Genomic DNA, 15,662 nt, shown 5'->3' with positions numbered 1-15,662 from the left:
GCATATGAACACCCAGCTCCAGTTGCATGCAGCTGCATGAGTGCTTCAAGGCAAGGCCAGCAGAACTGCGCAGCTGCACCAAGCCCAAATTAACATGATTAAATAAAATAGCTGTTGTTTTAAGCCACCAAGGTTTGGGTGGTTTATTACACGGCAATAAATAACTGATACAGAAATATTAATTGTATATGTCCAAACTAGGAGAGACTTGGCTTGGGTTGGTAGGCAAAGCAGGCCAGTGGGTAGATTCATTTGCACCAAAGCTCAGTGTAAGCCAGTAGTGAAACATGGCAGCATCAAAATAGAAGTAAAAGTCCAGATCAAGAGAGATATCAGTCCCACTTTCCTTTCTAATGATTAGACTGGATTATTATTAGATCAGACTTAATATTTTTTAAAACACTAGACATGCTGGAGAACCTGCACAAAGAATAATCAATATGGTGAGCAGTCTGTTAACTTTAATGTGAAAAACCATTGACAGCTGGAAGTATTAACCTTGAAAAAAATAACACCGTAAGGACATGACAATTCTCTTAACATTTTGACAGCACCTCATACAGGGAATCAAATAAGGTAATGATTTAAAGGCTAGGTCTAGGCAGTAAGTAGAAGATCCAAGGAGGCCGATTTCCTGTTAATATAAGAAAAATGTTGACCACGTTATTATTCAATTCACCATTCTAACCACTTTCTACCAATTATTGTTTCCACTTTCTTCACCATGACTTTTCAACCCACTCTCCCATCTGCTTCTACATTCACCTTTTCACTTACAAATTCTTTCTCTATTCTCTTTCAAATGTGAATAATCTTTCTTCTTTTTCTTCTCCATTTTATTCTGTCTTCTATTGATATTCCCTTACTTCTTACCCGTACTTTTGTGCACATATATGTTCATATTTATGTGGTCGTGTCTTTACATATTTATAAATACGTGTATATATGTACATTTTTTATGCATCTGTGTGTATCTTAGTCTGTATCTTTCAGTTACATAGTGTGCCTAAAACTGAAAAGGAACTTTTTATTTCATTGGTTATAGTTTATGCATGGAAGAGTGGGTACACTATATCGATTATTTATCCTCTTTCTTGCAGCTATGTGCTTCCTCCTTCCCCATCTTTTCTTTCTTTCTTTTTTGAGATTTTTTTTTTTTTTTTTGGCTGCGTTGGGTCTTAGTTGTGGCACGTGGGATCTTCGTTGAGGCATGCAGGATCTTTCATTGCGGCGTACGGGCTCCTCTCTAGTTGTGGTGTGCAGGCTCCATGGTGCGTGGGCCCTGTAGTTGTGGTGCACAGGTTCCAGAGTGCATGGGCTCTGTAGTTTGTGGCACGCTGACTCTATTTGAGGCGCACAGCTCAGTAGTTGTGGCATGCGGGCTTAGTTGCCCCGTCGCATGTGGGATCTTAGTTCCCTGACTGGGGATCGAACCCATGTCCCCTGCATTATAAGGCGGATTCTTTACCACTGGACCACAAGGGAAGTCCCCTTCCCCATCTTTTCTTCCTTCTCTATAATCCTCTGATCTCGACTCTTTCCATTTTGCCTCTGGAACCTTCTTTCCATTGTTACTACCTTGCATCTTTCCACACCTTCTGCACTGAATATTTCACACATACATTCTACCTGAAACTTGAATTTACCAAGGGCATTTTTTTCCTAGCAGCCCACTGGACCCTGGTCTTTTCCCCATACCCTATATACTAGGAAGGAGAGTTCTCTGGTTCCCCTTTGCTACTTTCATACCTTCTGCATTCACGTAAAAATCCTCCCTTCTTTGAGGTTTGTACCACCCTGCTTTACTATCACTCTCTCTCTCTGTCTCCTCTTCAGTGATATCTACTGATCTCCTTCCTGATCAGTGCCATTCCTTTAATGTGAGTTTCAGGCACCTGATTCAGTGTCTTCCTCTCTACCCCAACTTCTGTGTTCATGCTAAGAAACTTCAATGTCAATGGCCCATCAATCCCACTAACATTCCTTTTACATGTCCCAGATCACCTCCCTTTCTTGTCGCATTAAACCTTTACCATTCTCCTCCAAGCCTTTTTCTTTACCCTGTGCTTTCAGCGGAGAACTCTGCCTCTTAACTCCTTGGGGAAAATTGAATCTACCAATGGTGAGTTCTGTCAGTTAAATTCCTCCACACCTACAAAGTTATCCACAGCTGTATTCCTCCCACCTCTTTCCCTTTAATCTCCAAGGAAAAGTTGTCCAGTCATATTTTGCATGATATTGCTGCAAGTTCTGCGTATGATTCCATCCTCTGAGACCCTGCTTTAAAAGGTATTATCTGGGGTTTCCTGGTGGCGTGGTGATTGGGGGTCTGCCTGCCGATGCGGGGGGCGCGGGTTCGTGCTCCGGTCCAGGAGGATCCCACGTGCCGCGGAGCGGCTGGGCCCGTGAGCGATGGCCGCTGAGCCTGCGCGTCCGGAGCCTGTGCTCCGCAACGGGAGGGGCCGCGGCGGTGACGGGCCCGCATATACCGCAAAAAAAAAAAAAAACGGTATCATCTTCTTCCCTTTTACTTTAGCTTCTTCCTACAATCTTCTCTTCCATAGTCCATAAACATATTCACATGCCATCCATTTCTTTAAAAACTTCCTCAGCCATATATTCCCCTGTAACTATAATCCTCTTTACTTTATATCCAAGCTTTTATACTTTCTAACCAAGCTGATACTTAGTCTTCACTTTTTCACATTCCATTCAGGCTTCATCCCACTTCTGTTGTGCCATTAAAGCTGCACGGAAAAGGTTGTCATTTCCTAATTGCCAAATCTTATGGTCATTTTTCACCTTGATCTTGTTTTAAGTATTTAACCCTGTTGATCACTCCTTTCTTGAAATTCTCTACTCTGAATTCTGTGACAGTACCTACTTTTTTTTTTTTTTTTTTTTTTTGTGGTACACGGGCCTCTCACTGTTGTGGCCTCTCCCGTTGTGGAGCACAGGCTCCGGACGCGCAGGCTCAGCGGCCATGGCTCACAGGCCCAGCCGCTCCACGGCATGTGGGATCTTCCCGGACCGGGGCACGAACCCGTGTCCCCTGCATCGGCAGGCGGACTCCCAACCACCATGGAAGCCCAACAGCACCTACTCTTGATTTACCTTTTGCTTCCCTGTTTTCTCAGATTCTTTTGTCAGTCTCTTTATTTGTTTTCATCTTGGTTCTATCCTCTTCTCACCTCCCTTCTCCTTTCCTATGTCCCTCTCTAGGCATTTCCATCTACTCCCATGCCTTCAGTTACAACCTAGAGCAAGACCTAGTCATGACCAACCTCTCCAGCTTCATTTCCCATCATCCTCCACCCCCTACTTCATGATCCTGAGAAACCATACAACTGGTAGGACTTGACACACATCATGCTTTTCATACCTCAGTGCCTGTATATATATTATTTCCTTTATCTGAAATGCCCATCCTGCACCGTCTGTGTTCCCACCCTTCTTGAGGTGACTGCTTCCTTCTTATCCTTCAAAACTTAACTCAGGTATCATCAGAAAGCCTTTATAGGCCCTTGTTCTTTTTCCCTGCCCAAGCTAGGTTCTGTATAGTACCCATGCTTATCCTTTTAGTACAGCATTTACCAGTAACTTATTGCAGTTACCATATAAAGATCTGCTTCCCCACCGTACTGCTCCTTATGACCAAGAATCATGTTCTAGTCTTTGAATAATCAATGCCTAGAACAGTACCTCATTTATAAGAATTACTGAACAAATCCTTATTGATTGAACTTAAATCTATATCATAAACTTTTTAAAGTATGCAGTGTTGTGACCTTAAGTACATTCACATTTTTGTGCTCACTAGAAGCTATCTGGATTCCATACCTATAGGCCAATTTGCATCCATCCCATCTCTACATTCTTGCCAGTGTGATCCTTCTAAAAGGCAAATGATGTTACTAGATGAGTTAAAACCCTTTTATTGCTTCCCACTGTCTACATTAGTGGTTTCACCACAAAGTTTTCACAGGTCCAAGCTGCAGTGAGAGAAAAAAAAATCAATGGACCAAGGTTTTCTAAATTTTTTCAACTTAAAGGTTGGGTAGTTAATGAATGGCAACATTAATCAAAATAAGAAATACTGAAATATGCATGGAAGGCAAAATAAGCTTTGTTTTAGATATGCTCATTATCATATCCTGTGGAATAACAAGAAATATCTTGAAGGCAGTTGGATATTTGAGTCTGAAACTCAGAGGAGAGTTTTAGGTTAATGGTCTGTATTTGGGAGCCATAAGCATTTAAGTGGAATCAAGGGAACAAATAACAACTTTTGAGGAAAGTATGAAAAGTGTTATGAAAAGGAGGTAAAACAACATCTAAGAGACCAGCAGAGGAAGAACAGCCATAATAGTAAAAGAATAAACTATATGTAAATCTTTTTCGTGCCCTGCTGCCATGATTAAAAGAGGGCAAGATCTTTGATACTAATGGCCAATCCAAAGGACAGCATTTCTCGTGGCTTTTCTGTCTCCTCTACTGGAAGGATGATTTTTATCCATGTCTCTTGGATTTCCCCGGTTCTTTCTCCTAGAAAAACGAAATTCAGAAGCCAAATATGTTTGATCAGGCAATCTCGTTGCCTAAATAGTAGAAATGGAATGTTTTTTTCTATGGAGGAAATTTTCCAGCCAACAAGAATTCTCCTCTCCATTGACAGATAAAAAAATTGCTCTCAAAAATGGAATCTCTAGAGAGATTTTTCAATTGAGGATAAAGAATTTTTCACTTTTTCACTTTTTCACTGTCTTCACTTCTTTCTCTCACTTTGCAAAAAATATTATCTAGTCAATAAGAGTAGTCCAACCCCATAAAAAAATCAAAAATAAACCTCAAAAGTCACAGTACTTTTGGAAGCAATGTAGCACATCAGAGAGATCAGGGTTGTGGTAATTACACCTTGTGATGTATTCCAACTCCAAAACTTAATAGCAGTATGGTTCTGATCAAATTACCTTCTATATGCTTTGGTTTGTCATCTGATGATGACATCTACTCCATGGAGTTGTAATGAAAATTAAATATGTGCATAAATTACTTCTTATAGTTCCTGGCACATAGTCAGTATTCGTTACATATTACTTGCCTTTTAAAATGTATCACAATATTCATTAAGATTGAAAAATGAAAGTAAACCAATTCAGAAAATTGGTAAATAACTTATGGTTCATCTACTTGATGGAAAACTATGTATTTCATTGTAGTACATACATCTTACATAGTCACAAAGAAAGTATAAAAGTGATGTTAACGGAAAAAATTAGGATTTCTCTCTAAAGTGTAGCTGCAAATGTATTTTTTAAGTTTACAAAAAAATTTATGTTATAGAAAATAATAGACTGTAACTATTATTTCCTACTTATGTACAGTGTCATCAATTTACTTTCTTATAATGTGTTACTAAACTAGCAGATGAAATACACCAGTAAATACTTACCCAATTTGGGTTGGCATCGTGAACGCGGCCTGAAGCGGGCTACTATGCCACAGCTAGCCGGGAGGGAGTCCGGGAAAAAGTCTGGAACTGCCTAAGAGGCAAGAGACAATTGTTTCAGGGTGCGTGAGGAGAGTGGATTCAGAGCACTGCCTAAACAAGCTTGAGAGGCAGGAGCCGCAGCTATCAGCGTGGACCCCAGAGACGGGCATGAGACACTAAGGCAGCTGCTGCAGCCAACAAGAAGCCTGTGTGCAAGCACAGGTCTCTATCCACACCTCCCCTCCCGGGAGACTGCAGCCCGCCACTGCCAGGGTCCCGTGATCCAGGGACAACTTCCCTGGGAGAACGCACGGTGCACCTCAGGCTGGTGCAACGTCACTCAGGCCTCTGCCGCCACAGGCTCACCCCGCATTCTGCACCCCTCCTTCCCCCCGGCCTCAGTGAGCCAGAGCCCCCGAATCAGCTGTTCCTCTAACCCCGTCCTGTCTGAGCTAAGAACAGATGCCCTCAGGTGACCTACACGCAGAGACGGGGCCAAATCCAAAGCCGAACCCCAGGAGCTGTGTGAACAGAAAAGGGGAAATTTCTCCCAGCAGCCTCAGGAGCAGCAGATTAAATCTCCACAGTCAAATTGATGTACCCTGCATCTCTGGAATACCTGAATAGACAACGAATCATCCCAAAATTGACGTGGTGGACTTTGTGTGATTTTGTCTATATATTTTGCTTTTACCGTTTGTCCTAGGGTTCTGTCTGTAGGTTTTCGGATTTTTTGTGGGGTTTTTTTGGTATAGTTTTTTGGCACTTGTTATTATTGGTGGATTTGTTTCTTGGTTTAGTTGCTCTCTTCTTTCTTTCTTTTTTTTTATTGCTTTTCACTTTTTTAAATTTTTAATAATTTTTTTATTTTAATAACTTTTATTTTATTTGTTTCTTTCCTTCTTTCTTTTTTTCTCCCCTTTCTTCTAAGCTGTGTGGCTGACAGGGTCTTGGTGCTCCGGCCGGGTGTCAGGCCTGTGCCTCTGATATGGGAGAGCCAAGTTGAGGACATTGGTCCACCAGAGACCTCCCGGCTCCACATAATATCAAACAGCAAAAGCTGTCCCAGAGATCTCCATCTCAACACTAAGACCCACCTCCACTCAACTACCAGCAAGCTACAGTGCTGGACAACCTAGACCAAACAACTAGCAAGACAGGAACACAACCCCACCCATTAGCAGAGAGGCTGCCTAAAATCATAATAAGATCACAGACACCCCAAAACACACCACCAGACATGGTCCTGCCCACCAGAAATACAAGATCCAGCCTCATCCACCAGAACACAGGCACCAGTCCCCTTCACCAGGAATCCTACACAACCCACTGAACCAACCTTAGCCACTGGGGGCAGACACCAAAAACACAGGGAACTACAAACCTGCAGCCTGCAAAAAGGAGACCCCAAACACAGTAAGCTAAGCAAAATCAGAAGACAGAGAAACACACAGCAGATGAAGGAGCAAGGTAAAAACCCACCAGACCAAACAAATGAAGAGGAAATAGGCAGTCTACATGAAAAAGAATTCAGAGTAATGGTAGTAAAGATGATCCAAAATCTTGGAAATAGAATGGAGAAAATACAAGAAATGTTTAACAAGGACCTAGAAGAACTAAAGAGCAAATAAACAATGATGAACAACACAATAAATGAAATTAAATATTCTCTAGAAGGAATCAGTAGCAGCATAACTGAGGCAGAGGAACAGATAAGTGACCTGGAAGATAAAATATTGGATATAACTACTGCAGAGCAGAATACAGAAAAAAAGAATGATAAGAATTGAGGACAGTCTGAGAAACCTCTGAGACAACATTAAATGCACCAACATTTGAATTATAGGGGTCTCAGAAGAAGAAGAGAAAAAGAAAAGGACTGAGAAAATATTTGAAGAGATTATAGTTGAAAACTTCCCTAATATGGGAAAGGAAATAGTTAAGTCCAGGAAGTGCAGACAGTCCCATACAGGATAAATCCAAGCAGAAACATGCCAAGACACATATTAATCAAGCTATCAAAAATTAAATGCAAAGAAAAAATATTAAAAGCAACAAGAGAAATCAACAAATAACATACAAGGGAATCCCCATAAGCTTAACAGTTGATCTTTCAGAAGAAACTCTGCAAGCCAGAAGGGAGTGGCAGGACATATTTAAAGTGAAGAAAGGGAAAAACCTACAACCAAGATTTTTCTACCCAGCAAGGATCTCATTCAGATTGGACAGAGAAATCAAAACCTTCACAGACAAGCAAAAGCTAAGAGAATTCAGCACCACCAAACCAGCTTTACAACAAATGCTAAAGGAACTTCTGTAGGCAGGAAACACAAGAGAAGGAAAAGACCTACAATAATACACTGAAAAAAATTATGAAAATGGGAATAGGAACATACATATCAATAACTACCTTAAATGTAAATGGATTAAATGCTCCAAACAAAAGACATAGACTGGCTGAATGGATACAAAAACAAGACCCATATATATGCTGTCTACAAGAGACCCACTTCAGACATAGGGACACATACAGACTGAAAGTGAGGGGAAGGAAAATGATATTCCATGCAAATGGAAATCAAAAGAAACCTGGAATAGCAATTCTTATATCAGAAAAAATAGACTTTAAAATAAAGACTATTACAAGAGACAGAGAAGGACACCACATATTGATCAAGGGATCAATCCAAGAAGAAGATATAACAATTGTAAATATTTATGCACCCAACATAGGAGCACCTCAATATGTAAGGCAAATGGTAACAGCCATAAAAGAAGAATCGACAGTAGCACAATCATAGTAGGGGACTTTAACACCCCACTTTCACCAATGGACAGATCATCCAAAATGAAAATAAATAAGAAATGCAAACTTTAAATGATACATTAAACAAGATGGACTTAATTGATATTTATAGGACATTCTATCCAAAAACAGCAGAATACACTTGTCAAGTGCTCATGAAACATTCTCCAGGATAGATCATATCTTGGGTCACAAATCAAGCGTTGGTAAATTTAAGAAAATTGAAATTGTATCAAGTATCTTTTCCAACCACAACACTATGAGACTAGATCTCAATTACAGGAAAAAATCTGTAAAAACTACAAACACATGGAGGCTAAACAATACACTACTAAGTAACCAGGAGATCACTGAAGAAATCCAAGAAGAAATAAAAAAAAATACCTAGAAACAATGACAATGACAACACGACAACCCAAAACCTATGGGATGCAGCAAAAGCAGTTCTAAAAGGAAAGTTTATAGCAATACAATCCTACCTCAAGAAACAAGAAACATCTCAAATAAACAACCTAACTTTACACCTAAAGCAATTAGAGAAAGAAGAACAAAAAAACCCAAAGTTAGCAGAAGGAAGGAAATCATAAAAATCAGATCAGAAATAAATGAAAAAAATTAAGGAAACAATAGCAAAGATCAATAAAACTAAAACTGGTTCTTTGAGAAGATAAACAAAATTGATAAACCATTAGGCAGACTCAACAAGAACAAAAAGGGAGAAAACTCAAATCCATAGAATTAGAAATGAAAAAGGAGAAGTAACAACTGACACTGCAGAAATACAGAGGATCATGAGAGATTACCGCAAGCAGCTATATGCCAATAAAATGGACAACCTGGAAGAAATGGACAAATTCTTAGAAAAACACAACCTTCCAAGGCTGAACCAGGAAGAAATAGAAAATTTAAACAGACCAATCACAAGAACTGAAATTGAGACTGTGATTAAAAATATTGCAACACACAAAAGCCCAGGACTAGATGGCTTCACAGGCGAATTCTATCAAACTTTTAGAGAAGAGCTAACACCTATCCTTCTCAAACTCTTCCAAAATATAGCAGAGGGTGGCACACTCCCAAATTCATTCTACGAGACCACCATCACCCTGATACCAAAACCAGACAAAGATGTCACAAAGAAAGAAAACTTCAGGCCAATATCAATGATGAACCTAGATGCAAAAATCCTCAACAAAATACTACCAAACAGAATCCAGCAGCACATTAAAAGGATCATACACCATGATCAAGTGGGGTTTATCCCAGTAACGCAAGGATTCTTCAGTATATGCAAATCAGTCAGTGTGATAAACCATCTTAACAAATTGAAGGAGAAAAACCATATGATCTTCTCAATAGATGCAGAAAAACCTTTCAACAAAATTCCACACCCATTTATGACAAAAACCCTTCAGAAAGTAAGCATACAGGGAACTTACCTCAACATAATAAAGGCCATATATGACAAACCCACAGCCAACATCATTCTCAATGTTGAAAAACTGAAACCATTTCCTCTAAGATCAGGAACAAGACAGGGTGGTCCACTCTCACCGCTATTATTCAACATAGTTTTGGAAGTTTTAACCACAGCAATCAGAGAATAAAAACAAGTAAAAGGAATCCAAATCAGAAAAGAAGAAGTAAAACTGTCACTTTGCAGATGACACGATACTCTTCATGGAGAATCCTAAAGATGCTACCAGAAAACTACTAGAGCTAATTGATGAATTTGGTAAAGTAGGAGGATACAAAATTAACACACAAAAGTCTCTTGCATTCCTATACACTAATGATGAAAAATCTGAAAGAGAAATGAAGGAAACACTCCCATTTACCACTGCAACAAAAAGAATAAAATACCTAGGAATAAACTTACCTAAGGAGATAAAAGACCTGTATGCAGAAAACTATAACCTGATAAAAGGAATTAAAGATGACACAAACAAATGGAGAGATATACAATGTTCTTGGATTGGAAGAATCAACATTGTGAAAATGACTCTAGTACCCAAAGCAATCTACAGATTCAATGCAATCCCTATCAAACTACCAATGGCATTTTTCACAGAACTAGAACAAAAAAATTTCACAATTTCTATGGAAACACAAAAGACCCCGAAGAGCCAAAGCAATCTTGAGAAAGAAAAATGGAGCTGGAGCAATCAGGCTCCCAGACTTCAGACTATACTACAAAGCTACAGTAATCAAGACAGTATGGCACTGGCACAAAAACAGAAATATAGATCAATGGAACAGGATAGAAAGCCCAGAGATAAACCCACACACATAAGGACACCTTATCTTTGATAAAAGAGGCAAGAATATACAGAGGAGAAAAGACAGCCTCTTCAATAAGTGTGCTGGGAAAAGTGGACATCTACATGTAAAATAATAAAATTAGAACACTCCCTAACACCATACACAAAAATAAACTCAAAATGGATTAAAGACCTAAATGCAACGCCAGACACTATAAAACTCTTAGAGGAAAACATAGGCAGAACACTCTATGACATAAATCACCGTAAGATCCTTTTTGACCCACCTCCTAGAGAAATGGAAATAAAAACAAAAATAAACAAATGGGACCTAATGAAACTTAAAAGCTTTTGCACAGCAAAGGGAAACATAAACAAGACGAAAAGACAACCCTCAGAATGGGAGAAAATATTTGCAAATGAAGCAACTGACAAAGAATTAATCTCCAAAATTTACAATCAGCTCATGCAGCTCAATATCCAAAAAGCAAACAACCCAATCCAAAAATGGACAGAAGACCTAAACAGACATTTCTCCAAAGAAGAAATACAGTTTGCCAACAAACACATGAAAGGATGCTCAACATCACTAATCATTAAAGAAATGCAAATCAAAACTACAATGAGGTATCACCTCACACAGGTCAGAATGGCCATCATCAAAAAAATCTACAAACAATAAATGCTGGAGAGGATGTCGAGAAAAGGGAACCCTCTTGCACTGTTGGTGGGAATGTAAATTGATACAGCCACTATGGAGAACAGTGTGGAGGTTCCTTAAAAAATTTTAAAAAAACTACCATATGACCCAGCAATCCCATTACTGGGCATATACCCTGAGAAAACCATAATGCAAAAAGAGTCATGTACCACAATGTTCATTGCAGCTCTATTTACAGTAGCCAAGACATGGAAGCAACCTAAGTGTCCATCGACAGATGAATGGATAAAGAAGATGTGGCGCATATATACAATGGAATATTACTCAGCCATAAAAAGAAATGAAATTGAGTTATTTGTAGTGAGGTGGATGGACCTAGAGTCTGTCATACAGAGTGAAGTAAGTTAGAAAGAGAAAAACAAATACCGTATGCTAACACATATATATGGAATCTAAAGGAAAAAAATGGTTCTGAAGAACATAGGGGCAGGACAGGAATAAAGACAGATGTAGAGAGTGGACTTGAGGACACGGGGAGGGGGAAGGGTAAGCTGGGACAAAGTGAGAGAGTGGCATGGACAAATATACACTACCAAATGTAAAATAGATAGCTAGTGGGTAGCAGCCACATAGCACAGGGAGATCAGTTCGGTGCTTTGTGACCACCTAGAGGGATGGGAAAGGGAGGGTGGGAGGGAGATGTAACAGGGAGGAGATATGGGGATATATGTTTATGTATAGCTCATTCACTTTGTTCTAAAGCAGAAAGTAACACACTATTTTAAAGCAATTATACTGTAATAGAGGTGTTAAAAAAAATACCCAATTTGACTTAAGTAGTAACTTGAGCAAACAGTTTAATGAAGCTATTAAGACAAATAATACATTAACCTATAATCTGAAATCTGTAGCTTTCTAGTAGCCAAAACTCTAGTGGAAGTAGCTTTGCAGTAAGAACAGGGAAACCAGGCCATATTTCTTACTGTCTTATCTTAGGACGTTGTATGAGGGTTTCCTTGTCTGTGCTTCAGTTCGTCATTTAAAATAGAGAAATTCTAATCTTAGATCTAACCCTTTTCCTATTCATGAAGTTTGTGGGAAGCTATTGCTGAGCAACATGTAAAGCAATTGGGCCCTATTTTATTAAAGTATGTAATTTTTTAAAGAATATTATTGATTTGGACAGTAAAGAATAGCCTGCAGGCAGATCCTGCAAGATGGTTCAACAGACAGACACACCTACCTTCCTGTCAGCACAGTCCATGTTTGGCAGGTGTAGTCCATTCCTTACAGGAAAGAATAGGTGCTTCATTGTGTTTCCAAAGTCAGTAAGCTTTTACAAAACTAAGTAATTGACATTTTTCTCATTTCTGAGATCAAATTTTCATAAATCATTCAACCTGAATAAACTGAGAATGTGGTTGTTCTAGTAATTGTTGAAATATAGTAAATACATTGCAAAATGTGATATTTAAGTATTTCCTCCTAACCTCTTACCTTAGCAAGATGTATTAAGAGTTCTAAATGGAAAGATATCCTACTGTGTGAAAAAGAAACTAAAGTAAAATGAGTCCATCTGTAAAGGAGAAGGCAAAAGAAGCACAAAACAGGTTCGTCTCAGTAATTTGGCATTCTGTTGATTCAGAATTCATAGTGATAATAACTGTGCAGAGTAGAGCTTACTTTTACATTACGAGGAAGTTTTTTTAATAGTAATGCAAATCATATTGTGGGGGAGGGATATATTTAACCATCTTGAAAGTAATATTTTCTAACTTTTTACAGTACATCCTGAGAAATTCTATTAGTGGCATATCAAGGTTTCTCCTGGGAGTCATTTGTTAACAGTTAATTCAAGTTATTATCATATTTTACAGTACAGTTAAAATTTCATAGTGACATTTTTCTTCCCCCTCCTCCACAATTCAACGTAGTGAAACTTTGTCTTAAAGGATCTATGTAATCCTATGAATCATAATATTCAGAGTGTATAAAATAGCACTAGTTTTTATCACTAGGGCAAGTCCAACTAATACAGACTTATCTGTGAATACAGTGAATTGTCCAGTAAATCTTCTAGTTCAGGTATTTGCATCACTAGCTTAAACGTGGTTTAATGGTTGTATATTACTTGTGTAAAATTTACGTTTGAGAAATTTGTAGTAATAAATTTAAGCAAGATTTGCATTTTTACTCTAAGATCATTACTATATTTCTCAAAGCAAAGATACTTTTATGCACTGAATTGTTTGTTTCATATTCCTGTTTTCTATTAACAGAAGTCTTGATATATGCAGAATCATCCAATAAACTTGAGCTGTTTTCAGTGTTGCATGCATCCAATTAGTCCATCTAAACCAGTCTGTATGACGCTAAGAATACCCTCATTCCTTTAGTGTCTAGCTCTGTGCTGTGTTTATTTGCAAAGGACCCTCATGCATGGGTCCATATAAATGAGGTAAGCTGGAACAGACTAGACTGTGTCACTCACCAGTCTTTGAGGAGGAAGCTTTGTGTATATGAAAACTGCTGGGTGTGATTTTCACTTATAAAGAAGATTTCTGTGTGTGTAACACCAAGCAAGATTTTTTGTTGAGGTTTTATGCTTGCGGGAAAGAAAATAATAAGGGAAAAAAATCAACTTTTGTCAAGCAAAACTGTCACTCATTCAATGAATGTGATTTCCCTCCCATAGAGTAGTCTAAGAACCTACAGAATGACTTCTGAATTTTTGACTCTATTTTCAGTATAATTGGTGAGTTTTTAATCAACTGAAAAATCACTTATCTTTGACTCAGAAGCATATATAGTCATTGCTAGCCTATTTGTATTACTCAGGAATAGAAACTTTTAAAATGTAGTACAGAAAGTCTGGTTTTATTAGCATCAAATCATTTTTATACATTTAAGTTATATTCATACCATTGAGATATCAAGTTTTTCCAACTTAGCTACCTAATACCTGGCTTTAAACAGAAGAAATTTAATGCATAACAGTTGTACAGTATACCAATATGTTACTTATTTAGCTAGGTAACAGATCTAAGGCTGATAGTATTTATGTATTGAAATATGTACTCTTGGTGAAAATCAGTTTGAAACTGCTCTATGTTTAATATGCCATCTTGTCATTGCATAGTAATGATTTCATTTATAACCGTAATGCAAGTAGGTAAATGTATTAAAATTAGTATCTTAGATTTTTCATGTAGCATCTAATGCTGACATAATCTGAAGATCTGGATTAAAGTTTGTGTTTTTGCTGTTTTTTTAACCTCAAATACTTGGCACTCTGCACCCATGTCTCTCACTTACAGTAATGCTTTGTTTCTTAACATGACTACCAAGAATGCTTGGTCACAGGCAAATACTGTCCTTTTTCAGCCAAAATATTCCTGACAATAATTGCGTGTTTTATAATCATTTTTTTCCCTCCTGCCCCCCTGCCCCCAACTTAGGTTGGAAAGGCTGGTGGACGTCCTGAGGAAGAAGGTTGGAACAGGGACCATGAGGACAGTGATCTGACTGAGAAAAAAACGACAGTCTGGGGAAGCAATCACATCTGGTGACCAGGCTGCTTCATTCAACACTGTGTAAACACTAAAGCCTTAACTTAGCAAACAGTTGTTAGAAGTGGGACACTCCAACCACATTCCAAGTTGAGATAAAATCAAATCACAAATGTTTAACCACTTTGCTGCTGACCTGAGTTATTTATCCAAATGTATTAACTACAGACTTTTACCAATGGGTAGCTATAAAGTTGCAGCTTATTTTGTAACTATTTTATATCTCACTGTATTTAATATAAATATTTTTGCTGAAAGACCATTATAGAAACATAGTAAAGTTGGTCAGGATCATATCTTCACATATGGCCCTTTCTGAATCAAAATACAGCAGAGTAAATATTGCCTAAACCTTAATCCACTGTGTTAGGTCAAAACTTCAAATACATACATTTTTCAATGTAGAGTTTATTTCTTAACCAATGAGAGAAGCACATACATAAGAGTGCATGCATGTAATCTTTGTTAGTTTTAAAGAATATTAAGTATAGATACCAAGAATCAAATGTATAATTTGCCTTAATAAGAGTTTGGTTTATTAAAATTACATTAATCAAGGCATGATTTTTCGTTCACTACAAATAATGCACACTGTTTTCAATAAAAAGAGGGTATTGTTAATGTGTACTTATAAATTCATGGTGTCAATATTTTTTAAATGTTGGGTCTGAATAATGATCTAAACTCTATTTAAGCTGTAGAAATTGCCAAGTCTGGGCTTCCCTGGTGGCGCAAGTGGTTGAGAGTCCGCCTGCCGATGCAGGGGACACGGGTTCGTGCCCCGGTCCGGGAAGATTCCACATGCCGCGGAGCGGCTGGGCCCATGAGCCATGGCCACTGAACCTGCGCGTCCGGAGCCTGTGCTCCGCAACAG

General features: G+C 38.4%; 1 protein-coding gene across 5 annotated transcripts in view; it reads left to right on the top strand.

Moving 5' to 3' along the window:
* The window catches only part of MIPOL1 (mirror-image polydactyly 1), a 300,807-nt gene extending 285,384 nt beyond the window's left edge, over positions 1–15,423 (top strand). For 3 of the 5 annotated variants that reach the window (XM_067737276.1, XM_067737271.1, XM_067737272.1), the window contains one exon: positions 6,423–11,896. In XM_067737276.1, the coding sequence (XP_067593377.1) occupies positions 6,423–6,630 (208 nt within the window). In that variant the 3' untranslated portion in view covers positions 6,631–11,896. Of the gene's footprint in view, positions 1–6,422; positions 11,897–14,677 lie in introns of those variants that run through there. The other 2 variants (XM_067737281.1, XM_067737280.1) reach the window with 1 other exon arrangement.
* Positions 15,424–15,662: the final 239 nt, after the last annotated feature.

Source organism: Pseudorca crassidens, chromosome 1 (genome assembly GCF_039906515.1).
Source record: "Pseudorca crassidens isolate mPseCra1 chromosome 1, mPseCra1.hap1, whole genome shotgun sequence".
Classification (NCBI taxonomy): domain Eukaryota; kingdom Metazoa; phylum Chordata; class Mammalia; order Artiodactyla; family Delphinidae; genus Pseudorca; species Pseudorca crassidens.
Note: the sequence above shows the minus strand (reverse complement) of the source record. Positions and strands in the feature narration are given on the sequence as shown.